General features: G+C 47.8%; 1 protein-coding gene across 1 annotated transcript; it reads left to right on the forward strand.

The window, feature by feature from the left end:
- The first annotated feature begins 123 nt into the window (after positions 1-123).
- Positions 124-20640, forward strand: BOK (BCL2 family apoptosis regulator BOK). Its single transcript, XM_068421158.1, has 5 exons — positions 124-332; positions 1215-1596; positions 5571-5699; positions 13612-13775; positions 18519-20640. The coding sequence occupies exons 2-5, from the start codon at positions 1374-1376 to the stop codon at positions 18642-18644; spliced, it is 642 nt and encodes a 213-aa protein (XP_068277259.1). The 5' UTR covers positions 124-332; positions 1215-1373; the 3' UTR covers positions 18645-20640.
- Positions 20641-23734: the final 3094 nt, after the last annotated feature.

The following is a 23734-nucleotide window of genomic DNA, read 5'->3' on the forward strand; positions in this document are numbered from 1 at the left end:
CTTTAGCAACTCCACCTCCTGGTTATTCCATCTTCCTTACAAGGCTAAAGCTAGAAGCTTTCCTCTGCCGCCTGGGTCCCTTAAAAGCAGCAGAGCAAGCCCGGAGGATCCCGGTGGAGCGCAGCCGGGATGCAAAGCTGACAGAGATGGGGAAGGAGGCACTAGCGTGAGCCCTGCACAGAGCACGGCAGAGGAAGGCTGGTGCTCCCCAGAGAAGAGTGACAGTGTCCTATGAATCCTAAACCAGGTGTTGATTGATGCAGATCTTCCAAAGAAACATGAAAGCAAACCCAAAAAGAAATCACTGAGGGGGAAAAAGTGCAACATGAGAGGTAAATGTGTTTTTCGTTGGGACAAACAAAAATAATTGGCTTTATTTTGTTTGAAAATCGTTATCGTCAGTAGATGTCTAAAACTGGGGACTGAAAAATACATTTACTAATACAAGACTGGTCTGACTCTGACTTCAAAAGCAGCGCTGGGTTAAAAAGTCAGATCAACAGATGAATTAAGGTGCCTATGAAGAAATTTTGAATTTTCTCTTTAGGTGTTCACACTTGAAAACTCTTTTAAAATCTGCTTTTCTGTTTTGCTCTCTCTGCTATTGCTAAAGGTTTCCAAGAAGTAGTATGCACATTGCTTTGGGGAGGGAGGAGGGTTGTGGAGAAAAAAAGAGTGGCAAAACCAAAACCTAAACTGAGAACGTGGTAAACTGTCTCCACTGAGACATTTCAAATGCTCCCCTACCCCTGTTCTTGCAACAGTGCCATTTCTTCAGACAGATCCATGACCTGCCGAGCTGGAATGTCTGTTGACATCTGGTTGAGGTTACTATAGCTGGTATTTGGGATGCAGGGTTTTTTTTCTCAGTTTAATTGAAACAAGCTGAGATTGTCTATGCATTCTGTGAGTTGATTCCACGCTCTGACCATCTAGTCTCTCTGAAGGGTAATTCTGGGACTGCTGAATCTGAACTGGAAAAGAGGAAACACCTTGATAGTTTGAACTGCAGCCCTTCTGTGGGTCATGCTGCCAGTGTAAGCCAGAGTGGCTGAAAGACACAAGACTTTGCCCCTTGTCTGTAAGACGCACCGAGACAGATGTTTTGCAAATACGATACTACTGACTTTAGCGTAACTGTATGGTGTAATATTTGGGCTTCTGATTTATATCTCTGCAATGCTAGAGGACTTACAGATGCTTTTATTCACCAGGTAAAATGAAAAACTGGCCTTTTGACAATAGCTACTAGGAGCTGTGACAAACCAAGAGACCAGAGGACTACTACACAGCTCCTGCAGCTTCTCATCTAAGGCATCAGCTCAGCCTTCCAGCAAGTGTATGCTGAGGTGTGGTGGGTTCAGCAGCCAAGGATGGAAGTGCTACGCCGTTCCTCAGTCTTTGCTGCAGAGGTGATGGAGGTTTTTGACAGGTCTCCCACTGACAAGGAGCTTGTGTCCCAAGCCAAGGCTCTCTGCAGAGACTACATAAATTCGAGGCTAATTCGAGCGGGTGTCAGCTGGAGCAAACCTGAGTACAATGCACCAGTGCCTGGCGGTAAGCTGGCCGAGGTGTCCACCATACTGCTGCGACTAGGTAAGTCCCTGCGGCTATGGGTGGGAACTGAAACTGTATGGAGCAATTCAGACCAGATTAAGATTTCTGGAACTGATGAGTGCCAATAGGCTTTTCATGTGATGACAGAGAGGTTTTTCTTCTCTGCTTTGGGCATTTAGATTTGGTTTTGGTGATCTTCCCTAAACAGCTCCTTTACTTGCATTTCCTCAGTCCCTTGGAGGACTGCTCAGCACAGTGTTTCTGCAGAGCTACTTTTTTTCTGAGGACTTGCAACAACTTAAAAGCATGATGCGGTCCAAGGAAGCCCAACAGCAAACTAATTTTATCTGCAGAAGACTCCAGCTGTGTAACAATTTTCATAGTAGTTTCAGTAGTCTGTCTCAGCTTGGCATTTTAACAGGTCTTGCAGTGTTTTCTCCAGATGCAGATGACTTGGCCGCCGTGATGCAACACAAGCTGGCATCTAGCAGAGTACTGCTACCTCTAGACTTGGGCTTCATCTGTTGCTCGCCCAGCTGCGAGGACATTTAATTTGGGGGTAGCTGCTTAGACCATGTGCATTGGAGATTTTATAAAAGTTGCTTTTCAGTGACAGTGTGTTTAATTTTCCTTTGCCTGCCTTAATCATTCAGCAAGACATGAGTTTTCTTGCTTTTTCTTGGAGCAAGGAGGAGTTGGCTGATGTCGCCTGGCATACGCTGCCATGCAGTGTCCAAACTAGCCAGCCCCCACCGTGGCCAGGTGACTGCCGGGGCTGCAGGGAGAGTGACCTGAAGGTTAGGCCTGTAGGCTGCTCTGTGAAGACATGCTCTGGAGCTGTGCTTGTACCAGGTGCACCCTCTAAATGCTGACAGTTGCCTGGTCTTTTGCTTGAGGTTTTAGCCTCCTGCATGCTCAAGTCTAGCCATTTGTCTTTTGGGATCCGAACACTCTTGGAAGCTGCTCCCAACATCCCTCTTTGCCTGCAGGCTGGTATATTAGTTCACATCTGGCTTGGAAACTACCACGAGCATTTGCATCTGATTTGATTACACCAAAGTTAAAATAAGTCTGAAGTAACTTTTAGCTGGCCTAACCAACTCAGGACCAGGCTGATCTCCCCACTTTCTCCCCTTTCTTTCTACTTCTGTTTGATATTATCACAAATTTTAAGGCATAGCTGTGTTTCTTTTAACTGACTTTTGCTTTCATTCATTCTTTTTCACTTTCTCTCCTATGCTGACTTCACTTCTATTTTTGTTTCCAGTGGTTGTTTGGTCTTTGGGATTGTCCTTGTTCTTCTGTCAATCTCGCTGCCTCTTTGTCCTCCATTTCTTCTCTGCCTGGGTTGAGGGGTTGAGATTTGTTTGCTTTCAACCAGATCTTCTGTGGGTGGCCAGGAGCATGTTAAAGGGCAAGCAGGTGGCAGTCTGGATCTGAAGGCGTCTCCTGGATGACTCTCCTGTTACTTATGCGTGTCCAGATGGAAAGATTTGGCTGACAGTCGCAGGAACTTGGTGCCTTGTCTGAGCAAATCTGTTTGGAGAGCACCATGTGGTACCCATGCAACAAGAAGGGTGAGCAGTCCTCCTTATTAGGATGAAGATTTGGTCCTGAACTGTTTGTTCAGAAACGCTGCCTGCCACGTGGTCTGTCCCTTTCTTTTCCCCTTTGCAGCTACAACCAGTGCAAGGCCGAGTGGTATCCAGCCACCTGCCAGGAACAGTAGTCCTTAGCTGCTCACTAAGCAGTGCAACAAGCCAGACCAGTATTTTCCTCCGTGATAGTGACGAGAAGTCAGAGTATATCCTAGCCCTCTTGCACGTGCCAAAGCAGTAGAGTCCAATGGACTGGCTGGTGGGCCAGCAGAGGTGCTGGGCACAGGCGATGCCATTGCAAAGTCTTGGGGAGCGAGAGCCTGTCAGCTCAGTGAGGCTTAGCAGCTAATTAGTGCAATTAATGAGTCAGAGGTGGTAAAACCTAATGGTATGGCCAAATGAGACATCCCAGACCAACCTGCCATATGTATCAGAGGTCTGGTTTATCTGAACTTGACTCTCCTGTGGCCGAGGCCCAGGCAAGTGCCCTTTCACCACTGCCTTGAGCTTCTGCATGTGGGAACTGTTACTGCCACCCTACTCATTCCTCTGTGATTGCTGGAGGAAGGAGGAGAAGCACAGAAATTGCTCTAAGTGTTGCAAAGTGCACAGTTGGGCATCTGAACATGGACACCGAAGACTGCCACCAATGTAACATGCTGCTGGAGAGGTCCTGGGGCGGCTGGGGCTGGGAGTCTCTGTGAGCCTGGGACTGCTTTCCTGTGCTTTTCTTCCCTTGCCCGCTTTTGCCTGTCCCGTGCTTTGCTGCAGGGCAGGACCCGCTTTAGCAGCTGTGTGCCTCCAACCAAAACCTGATCTCACCTGGGGCCTCCAGGCACTGCTTGTTAAAAGCAGTAAAGGTGGCAGGCTGCCAAGTGCTGACCCCAGCCTCCCATGCCCTCCCTCTTGGCTAACCACAGGCAGGGCTATCCCCGTTTCCTCGCATTCACAGGGAAGCCTGTGTGCTCCCTGGGAGGAGAAAACAGCTGTTGAGTAGAGCAAGCAATGTTTCCTCTTATCAGGGCTGAGCATGTGTTGGCAGGATTTCCTCTTGCCATCAGATTGTGTGGGACAATCCCACACACGCAAAGGGCCTGGAGAGCTTGTCTGTGGAATTCTGCAGAGCTGGGCTTTGCCCTTGCTGTGCCGAGTGCCAGTGACCAGTTAGATGAGTTAAGGTCCAGTAGCTAATGACTATAACAAGCTCCTGACTGGGGTGTCGTCTTCCTTTTCTGTCCCTGTCTAAATAAAATTTTCAGGAGGATCAGTTGCCCTCTGACTAGGGCAAGTTATCTGGGTTTTGCAGTGAGATGTAAAGCTGTTGTGACAGCTCTCCTCTTCCCCTGGGTGCTCCAGAGCACCCTTGTGCAGAAGGACGCAGAGTGTCCTAAATCTAAACCAAACAGGACTCTCAGTGCACAAAGGGCCTTGGTCCCCTGCAATGTTTGCATTGCATAATGCTCCTACAGCAGCTGTGCAACCCTCATTAAGTATCTCTGAACTCCTATAGAGAGATAAATCCACTGGAAACTGGGCTTTATTAATTCTTCTCAAAAATGGTTTGTTTTGCTACAGAGGAAAAGCTTTCCTGCTGTTGCTCAAGCTCCACAACTCAAATGTGTGGGAGGAGGTTCTCTGCTTGTATTTCTGTCTTGGTCTTCAAGCTAGCCTAACACCTCCAACCATTTCCCAGCTGGGGAGAAAACAACCTGGAGGTGAAAGCAGGTGGCTGTGTGTGTGTGTGTGTGTCAGGAACCTTGTTGCTGAGGAGTTAGCCAGGCAAATGAGCATTTCTTTACCCATTTGGAGGGGAGAAAGAGCTCCAGGTCATCATTCAGCGCCTGTGTGAGTGTAAAATAGCTGAGCTGATAGTCTCTTTGCTCAATTAATGTTGTGCAGCTCTGGGTGGATCCTTGGCTTTCATCAGCCTCCAGCATACTTGAGTCACTCTCACCTTGAGGCTTTTTTGCCCAAGTCTGATGAGGTGTTGAGAAGGGGTGTCTCTCTCAAAAGCTTACGTAGATATATGTGCTTCCTTTTTGCTTCTGAAGAAAAATGAGATGGCTTTGCTTATCTGAGGCCTGTCTCCTGTGTTGGAGGAAAGGCAGGCAGGCAGCCAGCCTGGGAAAATCAGGTATATTGGGGATTACTGCAGCCACACCACTGGTACAGGGCTCCTGCCTGTCCTTGCTCCCTTTAGAAGTCCCAGGCACAGAGAATATGAGGAAAGCAGGGTGCAGGTGGCAGGGGATTGCATCTAAATGACCCTAAGCACTCTGCTGCCTAAAATAAGGTGGAGCTGGGGTTAAGTCTCTTCAGCTGGAGGAATATGTGGGGTGGCCCCAGCTGTAATTCCTACATGGTGAGAGCAGGACTTGGTGTTCTGCGTGCTGACTCCTGACTCTTTGTTTCCAGGGGATGAGCTGGAATACATTCGCCCCAATGTCTACCGGAATATCGCCCGCCAATTGAACATCTCGCTGCACTCGGAGACAGTGGTGACGGACGCCTTCCTGGCAGTAGCTGCACAGATTTTCGCTGCAGGTACTGTGCCCTGGCAGATACGCAGACAGGGCTGGGCGGAAAGGAACAGGATGGAGCCACCTATCTCAGCGAAGGCGTGTTTCTGGGATAGCCTGCAAGGTGGGGCATGGCTTCTGAAAGGGCTGTGGGCAGTTTGGCAGTGTGCCCTGCGTTAATGATTTAATGAGAGCTCCTCTATGCTCTGTTGTTCTGGCAGGAAAATGCCCTGTTTTATTACATCCTCCTGGCAGCTTCTCGCTCATTCTAGAAGGCATCTCCTGCCCTTCCTCATTAAGGAGGTGGTGTTACCTCATTGCACAGGGAGGTCACTCATTCCAAGCTCCTTTGCTCACCATTGGCAGCTGGAGAAGATTCATTACATGGGAGTCTCCCTTGTTCCAGCTCTGATGCTAGGAGCCAGAACCAACTCATCACAAGGGAGTTCCTCTCTTTCTGGCTTCCTTTACCCAGCAATAGTCAGAACTGCAATGGAGCCTGCTGCTTCCAGTTGCTGCTTCTCCTTTCTTATACTCAGAGAGACAGGAGCCTTTGCCCTCAAGGCTAGTTGTTCCAGACCAGCAGGTGCTTTGAGCTTCCTCACTGCTTAGACGTGAATGTTCTTCTGCTTCTGTTTGACTGGTCCCAGAGACAATTGTCAAAAGCAAAGGTACCTTCTGTGCTGTGTTCCTGCAAGGGAACCTCAGCCTCCCTGAAAACAGTCCCTGCCTGCGATTGGGAATGCAGTCTGGGGGAACTGAGGGAAGAGAAATGTTTTACGTGGAGGTTTGTCAGACAAGTTCTGACATGGTTGTAGGTTTTCTGCAGTGTCGTGTTGTGTTGTGTTGTACATGGAAGGGACAGTAGATGTTAGAGACTGGAAACAAAAAAAAATTAAAAAAAAAGGAAAAAGACCCAAAGAGGGCTACTTGCTTGTAGCATAGTAGTGTGAAAACACTGGATCCAGTGACATTGATGTGGGAAGTGTCACAGGAGGCAGTGATTCTTGTAGTAACTGGTACAGGATAGAAGTCTAGGTTTCTGTTGTGCTTTTGAATAGGCTTCCTCACTCAAAACCTTTTTATCTTCACAATCAGTTATGTATCTTTATGTGTACGAACTGCATAGGAACCGCTGACACCCTAGAGAAGCCCTGTGCTGACATCCCGGACTTCAGATCTGATGTATGTTGTGATGCAGAGCACAGATCCTCTCCAGAATCACACCAGATGACAAAATAGATCTCAGAGAGGGACTGCTGAAGCAGGGCTCCTGGCAGACTGAGCAGGGCAGATTTACACCCCAGATCAGGGAAACTGAAGCTGTGTCATAGGAAAGGGATGGAATTGGATTCTGTAGCTAGTACTGCAGCCCTCGGCATCCTTTCAGAGCATGCCTGGAATGCAGAGTGCCTTTGGGCTGGCTTGGGAGGCCATATGGGCTCAGAAAGCAAGAGCTGGGCAAGTATGGCAGGAGTGTGGCTGTGTTCAAAGCGCAGGTGCACTGTCTTGTCACTTAGTGCTGAGTTTTACTTGCGTCAAGGCTTACGGAAGAATGAAGGTCAAGTTTGCAGACTCAGGTTTTTGTATTGCAGGTAAGTAGGTTATCTTCTTAGATGACTACAGCTGACTACATCAGAACTGGCCTACCTCCAAAGCTGAAGTGACACGGGGAATTAAGCCAGAAAGGTGGATGGCTGCAGGTGGAGCAGACTGTGTGTGCTGCTCTGCTGCATAAACACGGTGCTGGGGAGAAAGCCCTGCTGGCTTCTGGGAGTCCTGCTCTTGCCATTGTATATTGACAGATCCATTGAGAGCTGCATTTTTTGGTGCTCTTGACTTCTCAGCTCAGGAGTCAAGTGAAAAGTGTGGATGGTTTAAAATATTTGTTTAAAGTAAAGCTAGAAATTGTAACTCTTGGTTCTAAACTTGGGGTTTTCACAGGAGTAAGAATGAGATCTGGACTCAGCTCTTTGATGCTGGCCATGTTAGAGACTTTGGAATGTGGTAGAAGCCCAGGCTCAAGCTCTGTTGCTAGTGCTGCCCCTTGTCAGGGGACATCATGCTGCATTAAATGGCTGGCAGTCAGCTGCCTGCACAGGGGGTGAATTCAAACCTTCTTGGTGCTCTCTATGCTACATTTTTTCTTCTTTCTCATCTCTGCCTCAGAGCAACTAACAGGATAACCCGTGAGCATGAAGCTGGGGTTGTGTATTCAATTGCTTTTATCAATTCGTTATTGTAATTCCTCTTGCTAGAAGGCTGCTGAGAGGCAGAGGGGGAGGAGTTTGCTGATTTTTAACATTCCTGGATCCCAACTGCAGTCTCAAGACTCAGCATTTAATGCTAATTCCAGCAAATCAGTTTGCTGTGGCCGCCAGACATTCATTCCTAATTTTTTTTCATAGTTCAGAGGAAAGAGGCTCTTACTGAGCAAAGGAAACCAGAGACTCAAGTGCAGTCTGAGTTTTTTGTGCCAATTACCAATGGCTAAAGCATCTCAGCCTGTTTTTCACTGTCCAGTTTATTAAGAAAACAGCTACAGTCTGACATTGCAGTGCCTAGACAGTCTGGGGAGCCCCATTAGTCACTGGCAATGCCATTCCAGCAAGGGACTGGGGGATTTTGACCCTATCTTGCTGGAGAGGTTTTCTCCTTAATCTTTTACATGGCCTTCTTCCACAGTCTGGTCTGGTTTTGAGTCTTCATGCTGCAGCTCTGGCTGTGTCCACGCTGTCTGCAAGTCTTGACTAAGCACAAGCCCTAGATGGACCTCTCAAGAAGGCAAGTCTGAGGACATCTGGCATCCTTCTTGGTCCCACTGTGTGGGTATGTTGTGCCATATTTGACTTTAGAGCGTTGTCTATTCCAGCTATCTCGGGTTTGGCTTTTCTCTGGTGGAGCAAGGACAGCTTGAATCCCAATTACAGCAAGATTAACAGCTGAGAATATAGGCAGAAGGTGAGCAGGCCACAGAGAATGGTAAGGCTCCAGCTGTATTTTGCTTCCCTGTTTCCATACAACCTGTTAATTATTCAGGGTGAGGAGAGCCCATCTGTGTGGGGACTGGCACTGCAGAGCCCTGACCTCCTTTAGATGTTGAAGGATTTGCAGCAGCATCACCTCTGTGGCAATACCACTGGTTCTGGTGTGTGGTCCAAAGCTGCTCTGCAGCCAGCAGGAGACTTTCCACTGACTTTAACAGGCTTTGGATTGGGGCCTGGCTGAGCTGGCATTTACATTAGCTGTTTAAATAAATCCTAGAAGGAAAGGGTCACTTGGTGGAAAAACAGAAGAAGAAAAGGGAGATGCCTTTTCCTTAAAGGAAACAGTTTCCTCCAGTTGGTAAGAGCTGCTAGGCAGGAAGGGTCTCTCAAAGCTTTCATCCTGGTTTTGTATTGGTTTAGGTGCTCGTTAGTTTTTAATCAGGAGTGCTTGGGCTGAAGTGAACCCTGTACAACAGGGATGCATGGTTAATGGGTTCTCAGGTGCAAACACTTTCCCCTGCAGGAGCAAATGCTGTTAGAAATGCATCCCACTGCTTCCTCATCGCTTAGGCCACATGAGTTGAGCTTCCTGCCTTGTGCCCATCCTTCTTGGTTTCTTTCTCTCCACCAGAGGAAACCATATTGTGTCTGGCTGTTGAAATGTAGCACTTGATCATGTTTCTCTTAGGTCTGATTTACAAGTCAGGCTTTGATGCTGAGTGGAGCAGAGGGAAGTTTATTTGAGTAACCTTGGGTTGTGCGGTGCTCTGAGACTCTGCACAGTCATGTCTCATGGCCTCTTGAGCTCTCCCCTGGGGCAGGCAAGCTAAGATGCAGCGGGAACACTTTCAAGAGCGGTCCTCTCCTGCTAATTCATTTTCCCTTGGGCTCGCCAATGTTTACATACCTTCAGCTCTGTGACTGGCCTTGAGTCTGCAACTTGTATTTCTTATTTTTTAAAATGCCTTCTAAGCAGCTTTTCACTTTTTCCGTGTCCTTTTGTTCCGTCTCTGTGAGCAGAAGTTTCAGAGCTTTCTCTGGTTTGCTCAGTCCTTTCTAGACCAGTTTTCCATTCCCTCTTGTCCTTAGCTCCTGTGTGTGCTAGTCCGCACAGAGGGAAGCTGTGAATAGATTGCCTCGCTTGGTGATGAGCACCCATTTCACCCAGTGTGGATGGCAGCCAGACCTTTTGAGGAGTTTGGAGCAAGACAATGTGTCTTCTCTGCTCGTGTGCACTGGCCAGCTGCAATTCCAGCTTGTTCTGAGGGATGCATCAAGCTAGTGTCACCCTGGCCTGGACATCACAGGGGGCAGAAGAACTGCCCTCTCAGTAGATTGTGCTCCTCTAGCCCTGCCAAGTGAATCCCTGAGGGAGGAAAGTTAATGTAGCTGGTGTCCTGGAGAAGTGCAGATGGGGGCTGCTGTGGCCTGTTCCCCTGCCCTGCCTGGGGCTGGGTGGCTGCTGGAGCCCTCCTGGGGCAGAGGGACCAGCCACAGGCATGGCCCAGCTTTGGTCTAGAGCAGCTGTTAGAGGTGTTAGAGGACTGGAGCACCTTTATTATGAGGAGAGGCTGAGAGAGCTGGGCCTGTTCAGCTTGGAGAAGAGAAGACTGAGAGGGGATCTTATCAATGCTTACGGATACCTTAGGGGTGGGTGTCAAGAAGAGGGGGCCAGATTCTTTTCAGTGGTGCCTAGTGAGAGGACAAGGGGCAATGGGCACAAGCTGAAACATGGGAAGTTCCATCTGAATATGAGGAAAAACTTCTTTGCTGTGAGGGTGCCAGAGCCCTGGCACAGGCTGCCCAGGGAGGGTGGGGAGTCTCCTTCTCTGGAGATATTCAAACTCACCTGGACACAACCCTGTGCAACGTGCTCTGGGTGACCCTGCTTTGGCAGGGGGTTGGACTAGATGATCTCCAAGGGTCTCTTCCAACCCTTAATCATTCTGTGATTCTGTGATTCTGTGTTTGCTCTTCCCTTGCTTCAGGGCTCCCCTGCAACATCTTGTGCAGCCAAGAGCATGAGCTGTGCCCGGCTGTCTCGGGTGAGGAGTCCAGCCAGCTGTCTCCATCTTCTGCCTCCAGCAGCAGCAATAGGAGTTTCCATGCAGAGAAATCGTGAGGGAATTTCCTCCTTTCCCACCCCCGTGGCCCAGCTCTGCTGGTAACGGGAAAAGCAGGCTGAAAGATTGGTTTGACCCTTGTAGGCACGCTTTGTGAAGAGGAGGATAATGGGAAGTGACCGCTGAGCCCTTCACATCCAGCACCACAATAAGCATTGGCCAACAGCTTGCCCTCTTCCTGCTGTGTGTGTGAAAGGGAGAGGGGCTCTGCCTGTGTGCTGGGGAAGCGTTCACCTTGTGCAAGTCCTGCAGCAACCACCACTACGTAGCAACTTTGGCAGGGAAGCCAGAGCTGAAGGGCTTTCTCTCCATCCTCCCTGGGAAGAGACCCCTGGACCGACATGTCTGTAGAACAAACTGCTTTCCTGTGTATTCATGGGTCTGTGGAGCCTTTATCTTTCATAGGTTGTGGATACACTTTTCTTCTGTTGGAAAGAGAAACTTGGGTTTACAACAAAGTTAATCAAGACTGCAGCTGTCTTTTCCTACCAGGGTGGCCTCAGACCCCTGTCAGTCTTAGTTACTGCCAAGTAAATATCTCAAAGCTAACGGACTTGCTTCAGATACTTAAGAGCGGGCGCTGTCAGTAAAAGCTTGGGAATAAGCCAGTGAACTCTTCGCTGGAATTTTGGGTAACTTTGGTTCATGTAACTCAAGATGCAAGGAGCCACATTTCTGCAGGGATGGAGAAATGTGAAAAACTAACTTACGCTAAAGCTGAGTATAAGCCAGCTGAGGCTGTGGTCCAGGAGATTGTGGTCAGCAAGAGGTAACACCTTAAAGCCTCTTTCGTTGGGTGGAGAGGTACTGACCTGCAACAGGACGGCCTCTTTCTTGCCAGGAGAAGCCCTCTGTCTCGTATTTTCTCATGTGGTTTCATAGCCCTTTCCTGGCTCGTTCTGCTGGCTGTCATGGTGACACGCAATGTGAGAAAGACAGATAAATAGTGTGAATACCACACAGGCAGTGAACTTCCTGAGTGACAGCTCTGGGGAAGGGACACCGCAGGGCCTACTCAGAAAAGAAAATCAGAATAACAGCCAATTTAGCTATATTAACAACTTCCTCTGATCTTGGAGATAGTGCTGGTGAAGGACAAAGTATCACAGGAGACCCTGAGCTACTGCTGTTACTGGTGCTACAGAGCCTCACAAAAGGATCATCTGTAAATTTTTATCTTACATCAGTCATGAGTGAAAAATGGCTTTTTTTTGGAACACTGAATGGATTTTCTTCAGTCTAACAAGTCATTCCTGTGGCTGACACTTGAACAGTTTCTCTAAAGTTTAGTCCTTTTTTAAGAAAAAAAAGCAATTCCTAAAAGTGTTAGTGTGAGTGTCCCTTTGAGGCACTAAGGGGAAGGGTTGTGGAAATGCTCTGAAACCTGCACGTATTGTAAAGGAATGTGGGGACCGCTGCTGCGGTGTGAACAGGCGTGAGGAGTCTGGAGCTCCACCCCAAAGAGATGGGTCGGGGTGCCTGGGGATCTGGGAGTGCGACGAAGGACAGAAGGAGACTCTTCACTTCATTTAAGTTGTATTTAAGGGCTTGCTTTCTTAGCTGGTAGATTTCTGAGCACATCCAGTTTTCTGATTGTGTGTTTAACCCCTTCTGGTCCTTAGATCTAGGGACTAAACTAATCTTTCTTTCCTCTCACCTGTTTTTTTTCTTGTTGCAACCCAGCAAGGACATTTTCTGGGGGGGGTTTTAAATACTGAAACTTCACCTGGCTTTTGGCTGCATTTGGGAGAGACCTTGGACAAATTCCACAGAGACCTAACACTGTAAAATACTTCACAGCGTGCTTGTCAAATACTGCAATAAAGTAAGGGGGGGGGAATTCAACTTCCTAGCAGATCGGAAGGAAATCCATGTGCCGGTGTGCTGTGGTAGTTCTTCTGCATAGGTGCAGAAGGGTTGCATTTCCAGGTCACTGGTCCTGATAAAGCCTGGTGAGGGCTGCAATGTTTAAGCATGGAGGATTTATGCCCAGTGATGTTGGCAAAGTGTGGGGGAGACCCGGGGAGGTTGGCTGGCACCCAGAACTGAGCTCGAGCACTTATCGCTAGAACTAACAGGAAGATGACTGCTGCTGGAACAACTTCCATGGAGCATTGGCTGCTGGCAGGTCAGCCTAGCAGGAAGGCTGTTTCCTAGGAGATTAGATACTGACTGACATCCCGTCCCCGCGCTGCCTTCAGTGGGACAGGATACGCAATGTTAAGTATTGAAGGCAGAGTGGCAAAACCCTTGAAGCTGCCTGGTTTTCAGGTGGAGACTGAGGATGCCAACCCTCTTGGCCCTGTAGCTTTGCCTCTCTTTTTTGCTCTTGTGTCGTGGTAGAACCGTCTCCCCTGATCTAGAAAAAAACAGGAATGCTTTGTCTTAAGAGTGTTTAAGTGTTGTGCTGGTGGCAAAAACCCCAGGTTGCTCAAACTCTTTGAATTTAATCGTCTCCTGTGCAGCGTGTGCATGGCTGAGAGTTAATGGCAATATAAACCATGGTGGTGCACACCTTCCCTATTCTGATGATGCCTTTGGGCTGCTTTACTCCAAAGCTGTGCAACCAGTGCTGAGAGGGGGTCAAAGCATGCCCAGGTCAGATCATTTAATTCTGCTGCTCCAGGTGGAGAGCATTTCCCTAATCCTGGTCCCCTAGTATTTGTTTTCCCTCGTGGGGGAGAGCATGCAGAACTGTGGCTGCGCCTGAACTCAGAGCTGCAGTCGTGCAGTGTGGGCGTGTGTAACAAAGGAGAGCTGTTTCCTTTGATTATTCAAGACTGAGCTCTGTGTGTGTAAATCTGAACGACCTTTCTTCTTTTCACAGGCATAACGTGGGGCAAGGTGGTGTCTCTCTACGCGGTGGCAGCTGGGCTGGCAGTGGACTGTGTGCGGCATGCACAGCCAGCCATGGTTCACACCATTGTAGACTGCCTGGGAGAGTTTGTCCGCAAGACCTTGGTGACATGGCTGAAAAGGAGAGGAGGCTGGGTAAGAGATGCTATCTGATCAAGCTTGCTTCCACACATGCAGACCAGAAAATATCCCATTTAATGAGAGTGCCCCACTGCAGCTTTGTGCAGAAAAACATTGAATGAGATCCTCTTCCACAGCCCTGTGGCTACCACTGGCCTACTTACATCTGTGCTAGACTCATATAGCTCTGTTACTGTCTTGGGGCACTGTCCTTGACAACATCAGCTGCTCTGGTCCTCAGCTTCCTGCGTAGCCAGACTAATTCAATCCTGACTCACCAGTGCCTCTTCTCTTCCTGCCTGAACATCTCCGGAGCTGCCAGCCAGTCATAGCTGGAGACTGTAAATAGGGGTCATTCTCTTGGGCAGCAGTTTTCTAGAAACTGAATAAATGAGGCCTGCCAACTTATTTCCTCTTCCATCTGCCCCACAGTTCCCCAAGTCAAAGCTTAGTATATTAATGTGACTTCCCACCATAAGGAATTTTAGAGGGTTATTAGAACCTGGTAGTTTGTGCCATTCCCTGACCTGACCCTGATGATGCTCCACGAATAACTTCTGATGTAGCTCGAACTGTAGTACACTTATGCCTTGAAGGGCAGTCACAACACCCATCGACAGCGGGAGGGCTCCTGGCTCTGTCACTGGCCTGCTCTGAGACTGTGCGTAAGGCACGGTGCTGCTGTGCATCAGAGTGTGGCTCCATATCACATGGCTTTAAGCATCTGATTTCTTTGGTTCTTTCCATACCCAACAGAAAATACAATGCTTCTGTGGAGGATGGTTCAGAGTAAGAGCTTTACTTTGGTGCTGTGGAATAGCCAGACAGCTTTCTAGTGACCTCCCCAGGAGACTGAGATGACTGCCTGGCTATGTTAGTGGTTGGCAGCTGGGTGATGTACCTGTGTACCAGGGTCTCCGTGCCTGTCTGGCAGGGTCATAGACGCTCCTTGGAGTGACACAGCCAAAAGCACTTTGGTGTACTGCCTGGCAGATGCTGCCTGGAGCTAAATATTGCCATATGACACCACTGAGCTCATGGGACATCTTGTTCCCAAGGCGTGCACTCTTTCCAGATTGAGCCACAGCAGCTCAAAGTCCCTCCTTTGCAAGAGATGATATTTATTCCTGAGCTGTCAGGGAATGGTCAGGCTCCCCACTCCACACAGACCCAGAGAGAGGGGGATGTGTTTTTCCAAACTCAGCATTGCTCCTCTGTGCTGAGACTTCCCAAGTGTGCCTGTAGCTGGTTCGGTCACGTAGTTTCTTCAGGAGTGAAAGCACCTTTTTGATGGAGGGCAACTGGAAAAGTAGCATTGTTCTAATTTTGGATCCCTTGCATATACTGTGTCACTGCCACCTTAAATCATCCCTGCCCTCTCTAAAACTGGGAGACCTTGAGGCCACCTGGGTCAGGGAATGGTTTGGTTGGGCTGAAAAGTAACCTTTGATTTGAATGCCCTGATCTGTTTCATTTTGTGTCCGCACAAATAATTGTGCCGAGGTAGGTGAAGAGGGTAACCTGGGAAAGTGACTGATTCAGTAGCACTGTTCCTGCTTGTGAAATCCCTGCCTCACTATCATTTGAGGCTTGCTTTAACTGTGTACCTGTAGAGCTGGTAGAAGTCTATTCTCTGAAACAATATTTCCTTTGGAAAACATCCAGTTTCATTAAAATTGAAATGTTGCATAAGAACGTGTCTCCTCCTAGTTTCCAACTAATTTTTTTCTTTGTTTTGGTAAAACATGCATGTTCTGATAAGTTAGCATCTTGTTTTAATTTTTGTATTACATTGTTAGAGTTCAAAACAGGGTGTTTTGATAGTTCCAAATGGATATTTTTGGAAAGTTTGTTGCTTAGCAAACAAGCTGCAAAACCCGTCCCCAGACCAGAAGTGGTTCTTTGCAGCTGAGGAGATAAGCCCTGTCCTTCTGCTGATCATCCCTCTTTGGATGGCCAGTGCATTTCTATTGGGGTTGCTGAACCTATGCTGCTTGCTCTTGGGATCTGGCCTTAAGAAAGGGAAGCCAGTCTCGCTGCCCCCAATCAAACAAAATGACTGTAAAAGCTGCTGGGTTGTGCTGATTACGGCCTGTCTCCAGGACCCTTATCAGTGATTTTGGGCTGCAACAAGGAGATATTTTCTCTCTAGGAATGAGTGGTTCCTTCAGTCTGGGGAAAGGCTGCTAATCCTCTTGCCACCTTGTGCTGTGCTTCCCTGAATGTTCTTCCTCTTGTTCTTCTTCTTGTTCTTCTGCAAACACCATTGCAGTGTGAAATTTCCCAGCCTTGTTCACAAATGGGCTGGACGAAACAGCTCTGTAGTGGGGACCCTTTCGTCTGCTGCCTGACCTAGCTGGTTGTCAGTTTGTCTTGGCATGGAGTTCTTGTTTTCCCTGTGCACATGGCCCCCGTCTCTTACGCATTGGCTCAGGCTGAGGCTGCCAAGAGGAACCACCATGCTCCGAGCTGTTTCAGAAAGCCACCGTGGAGACCTTGGAAAGGCGTTTTAAAGTCTCCACTCAGCAGCAGGTTCCCATACTGCTTCTGTAAAGCGAAAGCCCCTGCTCCCAAAGCTCAACCCAAACCAAACCTCTTAGGAGGAACAAGAAATGTTTAACCCTTCGAGGCATCATGTCTCCTGGGGGAGAGTTTGCAGCCTCAGTAGTGGCTTTACAGTAGAATATTTTTTTTTAGCAGCTGTTACATACATTTGCAACAAAGAAGAGCACGTGACTTGAACTTGTTTAAATAATTAACAGGCAAAGATCAAACTGCCATTGCAACAGTTTATCAGAGCATCATAAGACTCAAAGACCCATTTTATTAAGTTGCTTTGAAATTTTCAATTCCAGTGCCTTATCAGGTATGCTTTATTTGCATAACAATAGCTAAGGCAATTGTTAAACAACTGAGCAATTTTGTTTACCTGAGCAAGCATCATACAAATTTTGAAGTTCTTCTGACTGCAGCTCCTCTTGATTAGCCACAGTGAGGTCATTGCCTTTGGTAGGGCATAGCACAGCTTTGAGGAGTTCACACTCTCATCTGGAAGTTAACCCTCCACAGCTATAATCAACCTGGTGAGCATATATGGGCCTTGCACTGGTTCACACGAGGCACTAAAGCCCTTCAGAGCTTAGGTTTCTTATTGAGCAGCTACCCTAAACACCTGAAAAAATGTTCAGACAGATACCTCCACATCATGACTTATCTTGACTAAAGAGACAGCTTGACACAGATGTGTTTTTTTTCCACACCTTGTTCAGCTGATTCAGCTTCCTCCTGCCATCCTGTTTCTCCCCATCCTTGGGTGCCTGTATTCATTCTCCCTGCAGTCTCTGCTTGTCAGTTATTTGGGGGCTCAGTGTCTCCTAATGGTCCCTGGAGAACAGCGGTGCGGGGTGATTCAGCATGCCAGCCTTTCAGACTTCCTTGTGAGGGAGGAACTGCTGGAGCTGCCTGGGAGGCTGTTGAGGCTGCTGTTGACAGACCTTTGGTCTGTTGATGACAGTGAAGTCAGTGTGGCTGTACTCCCTAACGGGACATGGGGATTTGTCCCTTCAGTCCCCCTTTTGTTTTCTTCTAATTATGACCAAGGTTGGTCAGGTGAGGCTCACCCATGTCTTGAACAGAGGTGGAAACACTGGAAAAGAGTATTCAGCAGCTCTTGTGTCCCATTGTACGGGAGGAGAGTCTGACTGTACAGGGGTGAGTCTGACTTCCCTCTGCTCGGTCAGTGAGAGACTTGTGTCAGAAGGCAAACTCGGAAGACCGCTGAGCTAAGCTTGTAAAGAAAAAGCTTTTGGGGCTGATGAATATTTGCCCTCCACGTGACCCCATTCTTGTTCAGATTTGCCACCCAAAAGCCATTTCTGAAAACCGTGTCAAGTTGATGTGCTAGCGGCGCACCATCTGTTACAGAACTACAGTCCACATCTCCTTGTGCTCACCACAAACTTGGTTACATCGCTGGCAGAACTTTAATGTGTTTCCCGCAGCAGAAGATGCAATTTTCTATCTACCTCTGTCCTGTTCCCTTTACCCTCTAGATATTTTCCACTTTCTCCTCCAAATGCCAGCTGACATCCTGTCTTCATGGAGTTGCTGGATTGGTGTTGTTTTTTCTCCATCGCAGGACAGCTTCTGTTCTTGTTAATACTTGAAACCAGCTGCCCAAGCAATCTTTAAATCTGGCCCATGCGTCTGGGAGGCATCTCTGCCAGCATACGTATTTCCACAAACAAAGCTTGCATTGCTTTAGATTTAAATTGGGGGTTGGCTTGCTTGAATGAGCTCCAAACAAAACATTAAGGCAAGAGAAAAAGTGCAAGCAACTGGAGCTGATATTAAACAGGACAACCTCTGGGAAGCATCTCGCTTTACAGAAAAGGATGAGAATGCTGATATTGCCAAGGCTTCCTAGCCCTTTTGAAAAGGGAAAGACAGTTTCTTTTATTTAGCTCTTCAAAATGGAAAATGCTTGACAATCTTCCCGTAGTATTTCTTTCCCTAGGGGTGCCTGAAAAAGGGGAATACTTCACCTTGCTGATGCAGAGTGAAGGAAGTGTATTTCACAGAGCTCTAGAGGCTGATTTAATAATTTGCAGTGTCAGAGCAAGCATTTGTGGCTGTTGATGGTGTGGCAAAGTGATGCTGCAGCAGTGGTGCCATGGGTTGTGGGGCTGGGAGAGCCTGCAGCGGTGGCTGATGTGGTTCTGGGCATCTCTCTGATGATCTCTGTTCCCTCCTCATTAGGCAGACATCACAAAATGCGTGGTGAATACCGACCCCAGCCTTCGCTCCCACTGGCTCGTGGCTGCTGTTTGCAGCTTCGGTCACTTCCTCAAGGCTATCTTCTTCGTCCTGCTGCCTGAGAGATGAATCTGCATTGCCCAGTGCAGCCCCCCTACCCCATCTCCTCCCCCGCTCCAGAAGCAGAGGTAATGGCAATCTCTGAAGAGGAGGAAGAGAAGAACTGGGACAAACAAAAGGCTTGTTCTCCTCTCCTGCTCCCTTCAGGGAGCAGATGATCAACCACAGTCTCCTTTTTGCAGCCCCAGGAGCCTCTCTCACCGTTAATCCTTTCTTGTTTCCCTGGGTGACCCGTGCGTGTGGCCTGGACATTGCCAGTCCCTGGGCGCGCTGTGTGCAGCGTGGACTCTCTCATCTGTTCCTTACAGTTGTTGCATGCTTATGCTAGTGCCAGGCAGAGGGGAGGAGGACGGGGATATTATTTGAAATGGGATAGAAAATAGGAGAGGGGGAGAGTCCCTCCTTTGCTCCATGTGATTCCCCTCTCAGTCCTCAGACTCACATCGATTCTCATTGTTACATTTGTGCTTAACTCCATCTCCTCCCTTACGCCTAACGCTGACTTGCTGGGCTCTGCCACCAGCGCAGCACGGTGGAGGGGATGATGCAACTGTGGGTTTTAAACGTGATAACAACAAACGTCCTGTTCTCAGATGCTTCTCCCCGACTTATCCTGGAAATCAGACCGAGCGGCTGCGTGAGGGGCAGGATGAGAGGGCAGTTGCATGTGATGCAGTTTGCAAGTGTTATTTCGTTGACCCCTCTGCCTGCGCTCGCACGCCGTTCCAAACAGGAGAGCGAGGGGCAACGCCTTCAAGCAACAACTCGGGACTGAATTTCATAGTGAAGAAAAATGTTTTCTCCACTGAGATTTCGTCAGAGCTAAGCGTGTAAGTAGGAAAGGCAGGGGGCACGGGCAGGGATGAGGGAAACAGAAAGTGAACTGTCTGGTGGTGTGAAGGGGGAAAGCTGTGTCAAAAGTAGCTATTTATGTTTCTCCTTTAATGTCTTCTGAGTACAACTCGCAGTCTTCTTTGTGGCAAACAATAAAAGAAAATAGGTGGTGTTCACGATTGCAAAGGGTATTGTATTTGTTTCCAGAGTTAAACCTTCCAAAAAAGGCCAGAACAGAGACAAACACTCAGGCCATGCTAAAAATACTTCAGCTTTTCCCCTGGTAGAACATGTTAACATGTTAAAACTACAACTCGCCTGGTTCATGTGAGGAATTTAACCCATGTTGTTACCATGTCAGAAATGTGCTGTTTGCACTGACAGACGCGGGCCCTGGCTGCCATCGGCCAGGGAAGGCTGTGGAGCCTCTTCTCTGCTGAAGCCCTGCAGGAGACACCCTGCTTGGTGCCTTGCTCCCAAGAGCGTGGCATCGCAGAAAAACACTGTTCTGGGCTAAGAACGTGTGGCATTATAGGAGTTTTTGCTGTTTTTTTTTCTTTTCCCTGATTTCCCTCCCACACCCTGTGTTTAGAGAGGCTTTACTGTTTCCATCCAGAAGTTACAAACGGGTTTGAGAATAAAGCAAAGCCTTGACTTTTTGGTCATATCTGTGCAACAGGTTTGTGCTAGCAGTGAGTAGCGCTGTGCTCTGACCAACAGAACCACCAGCAGAGGACACAGAAGTGGTTATACCCTTGCACGGTCCTGGTTGTGACTGGTCTAGCCTCCTACTCTTCTGCTGATGCCTTCACACGTGGGTACCGGGCTCAGCTTCACCCGTAGTACTACACCCGCAGTGAAGGGTGCTTTACTAGCTCAGTCTACTAGTACTTTACTAGCTCAGTCTGCTACTACTTTTTCAGTAGTAAAGTAATTCTTGTGGAGCAAAAGCCTTAAAAGACAACCTCCCCCTGTCCCCAGTCCGCCAACTAAAACACTCACCAAGAAGGAGAAAGCCTCCCGTTCTGTATTGAAGCTGCGTGCTGCCTTTGACAGTGTCTCGGCAGACTTTGGTTACACTATTAGAAGTTGGGGAGCCCGGGGGGGTTATGGGTTATACTGAGAAAGTTCCCAGTGTGGATGCAGCCGATGGTGCCCTGAGGTTGGTGCATTTTTGTGTGTGTAAAGCTTGCAGCAGTTCCCCAAATAAAACCAAATTTCCAAAGGTTTTTGTTTTGGTTTGGTTTGGTTTTTTTTCCTTCTTCCTGACATCATTATATTGGCATTAGGGATTTTGCTGGCACCTCTCCCCCTCGGGGTTTTCTTCATTAGATTCCTGATAGATCTGGCTATGGAAACTTAGACCAGGTACAGCATATGTGGGTGAACTCTAAACTAATCACGCTTTGAGCAGCACAGAGAGGATCCCCACTGATCCGCAATAGATGCAGTGAAAGCAGTATAGTTCATTGCAGGGCGGGGGTGCAGCTTTGTTGTCTTAAAGGAGGTTGTGAAAAAGTAGGCTTTGGATTTCTGGAAATACCCTGGTTGCTGGGTGCGTGCAGAGTTTGACTTGGGCACTTTCACAGCTCATAAAGTCCAGCTTGCTTTATCATACCCAGTGTTTTATGAAGTGTATTTGAGTTAATGGAGCTCGCAGAGTCAAACACTGGGACTGTCAAGACCTTTCTCAATTTAGATGCTGTTTTGAAATGGCATACTTAAGGCTAGGACAGCTTTTTCAGTAAACAAGTGCTATCAGAGGGACTATTAAGGCACATAAAGAGTTAAATGCACCAATTAAGTGGGTTTAACCAAAAGATAATAGTAAGCCAAATCAAGCAGCGTTGCTGGAAAGGAATGTGGGTGGGTGGGAAGGGGGTTACACAGGCAGGCAGACAAAGACTCAGTCTGGAACTGCTGGTAACGAAGAGGTGGTGGAGCTCCCCACAAATGGGTTTCAGACTTCTCTGGCTTTCATCTTTCTTCTTGCATGTCCTAGTCCCTGCAATGTACGGACAGGAGCTGAACAGTGTGCTGCTCGTCTTGCACCTAGTATTAAACCAAGATGATACTTACACCCTTCTCACTCCTTCTGCAATATCCACCTTGGCACCGGTCTTGCTACCAAAATAAACAGCAAACAATTGTGCACACTGCTGTGCATTTGGGAAGCAACGGTCTCGAGCCTGATTCAGCCAAGTATTTATGTTGCGTTCAGTTTTAGTCGAAATATTTAGGCATTTCGGAGTACTTCCAGAGGTCCTTTACAATCTCAACAGTTCTGTGGCTCTGTGATTTTTCTTTTCCCTCTTCTCTTTTGGCCAGTCCTATGTGATGGGAGACATCAGGGTTGGTTGTTTATCACCCCAATAAACATTTTCCTTTTGTATGATTGTTGAAGGTCCCCGAAGCGTGTCTAATTTATTTAGCTGTTAAAGAAAACCAAGAATGTAAGTGCCAAGGTTAGTACTATTACGCTGCTTCATTTTGAAAGCCTGGCTGTTGTTCCTCTTCCAGCATCAGAAACCAAAAACCCCCAAAGTAGCCATCTCACTTCTATTTCCCCCTCAGTGTTTCCAATTATCTGCTTGAGAAAACTGCTTGTAGTGAAAGTTGCCTTCATTTCTTTAAGCTGTTTTTCTCACTTAGAGCATTCAAAGTGAGACTTACTGATGCACAAACTCTCTTGTGGTGGGGGGGTTGCTCCCTGTCCCCAGTCACCTTTCAGTCCACTACCCAATTTCATCCCCTTTTGCTAAAGGGCAGCAGTCACAACAGGGCCAGGGGACAGACCCCCTTTTAGCACTGGGAGATGTGGCTACTGGTCACCCCGTTAGGCAGCAATCACTTGGCACAGGTAAAATCCAGCCAAGCTGACCATCCTGCCTTGCTGTGACACCAGAGCAGGCTGGGGGCACAGGGGGAAGGGGAGGCTGTTGCAGTGGGGGCCGGGTGGAGGTAGGGGAGATGGCTAGGGAGGAGGGAGAAAGGGTTGGAGATGGGGAAATGGCATCTTAAATATTTTAGTGGATGTGGAGTGTTTTGCAGATGAGAGTTATGTGCTATTACAGCAGGGAATGTCAAGGTCAGAGAGCTGAGCCTGGAGGAACCTGAGCTCCAGCACTCCTTTGTTCACAGAAGAACTTGCTCCAGTAAGGATTATCCCACACACGCCTCCAGCGCCGTCTTCATTCTCTGTTTCTTTGTAACAGACCTACATTCAGTCAACGGAAATACTTGCTTTATCAAAAAGGCAGGGAGCAGAAAAGCTGTCTCGGCTCGAGTTATTTCGATGACGGGCATTTGAGCAATGCTTATCGTGTCCTAGACCTGACATTGCTTCAACCACGGCCTCACTTATACCTCTCCCTTCTCAAACGTTGGCAGTAGGTTCACCTTCTTCAAAGCAACTAGAGAAACTGAAGTGTCTCGGGCTTGCATTGGATGTCACTTGTGTTCCTGCACTGCTTTTTCTCCTGCAAAGGGAAAGAAAACAATCAGTGAAGCCCTTAATTTATCACACTTGCATCTGTATTATATACTGAAGTACGGAACAATAGCGTCAGGGAGCGACGTTGAGGTTTCCTGGAAAATTGCAATACCAAACTTCCTCATTTTCAAACTTGTTGTTTAGACCCTGAGAAAAAGCTCTGCCTATTACTTTTTTTTAATTCTCCTTTTAATGTGCGAAGTCTGCAAGTAGGTTTTTTTGTGCACAATTAAACTGAATACGAAGCAGGTTTCAAGCCCCTTAGATGCCTTTCTGAAGAGATCAGGCCCCTAAGGCATTCCGATGGCTTTGCCAAGAGCATTCTTGACGTGGATCTCATCACGTGCCGCTCCTTGAGTTTCTTTACTGTTGTTTTAAATCTAGTATTTAGAATTTTTATAGGCATAAATTTGCCACAGATTAATTATTCTCTTAGGGCAACATAAAAACAATGCATGCTACTAAATTAAAGACAAAAACCCCCAGTAATTTAACGTACTGCTGGCAGAGTCTATAAATTTCTTCTATGCAAGTGGTTTGACAGATGGAGTTTAAATACTCCCTCGGAAAAGCCTGTAACCTCTTTAACTCTAAACATTTTGACCCACTGGGATTATGAGCCCCTAGCACAGCTAAACAGAGTGATCCTGGGTTGAACTTTACACCGTCACCCAGGACCTGGAAGTGCATTGCACGTTCAAGCAGAGTCTGTGGGAAATAGAGTGCTCCTGGGTCAATCAGGACCAGGCAAGGTCAGATGGAAAAAAAAAAA

This window comes from Nyctibius grandis, chromosome 32 (genome assembly GCF_013368605.1).
Source record: "Nyctibius grandis isolate bNycGra1 chromosome 32, bNycGra1.pri, whole genome shotgun sequence".
Taxonomy (NCBI): domain Eukaryota; kingdom Metazoa; phylum Chordata; class Aves; order Nyctibiiformes; family Nyctibiidae; genus Nyctibius; species Nyctibius grandis.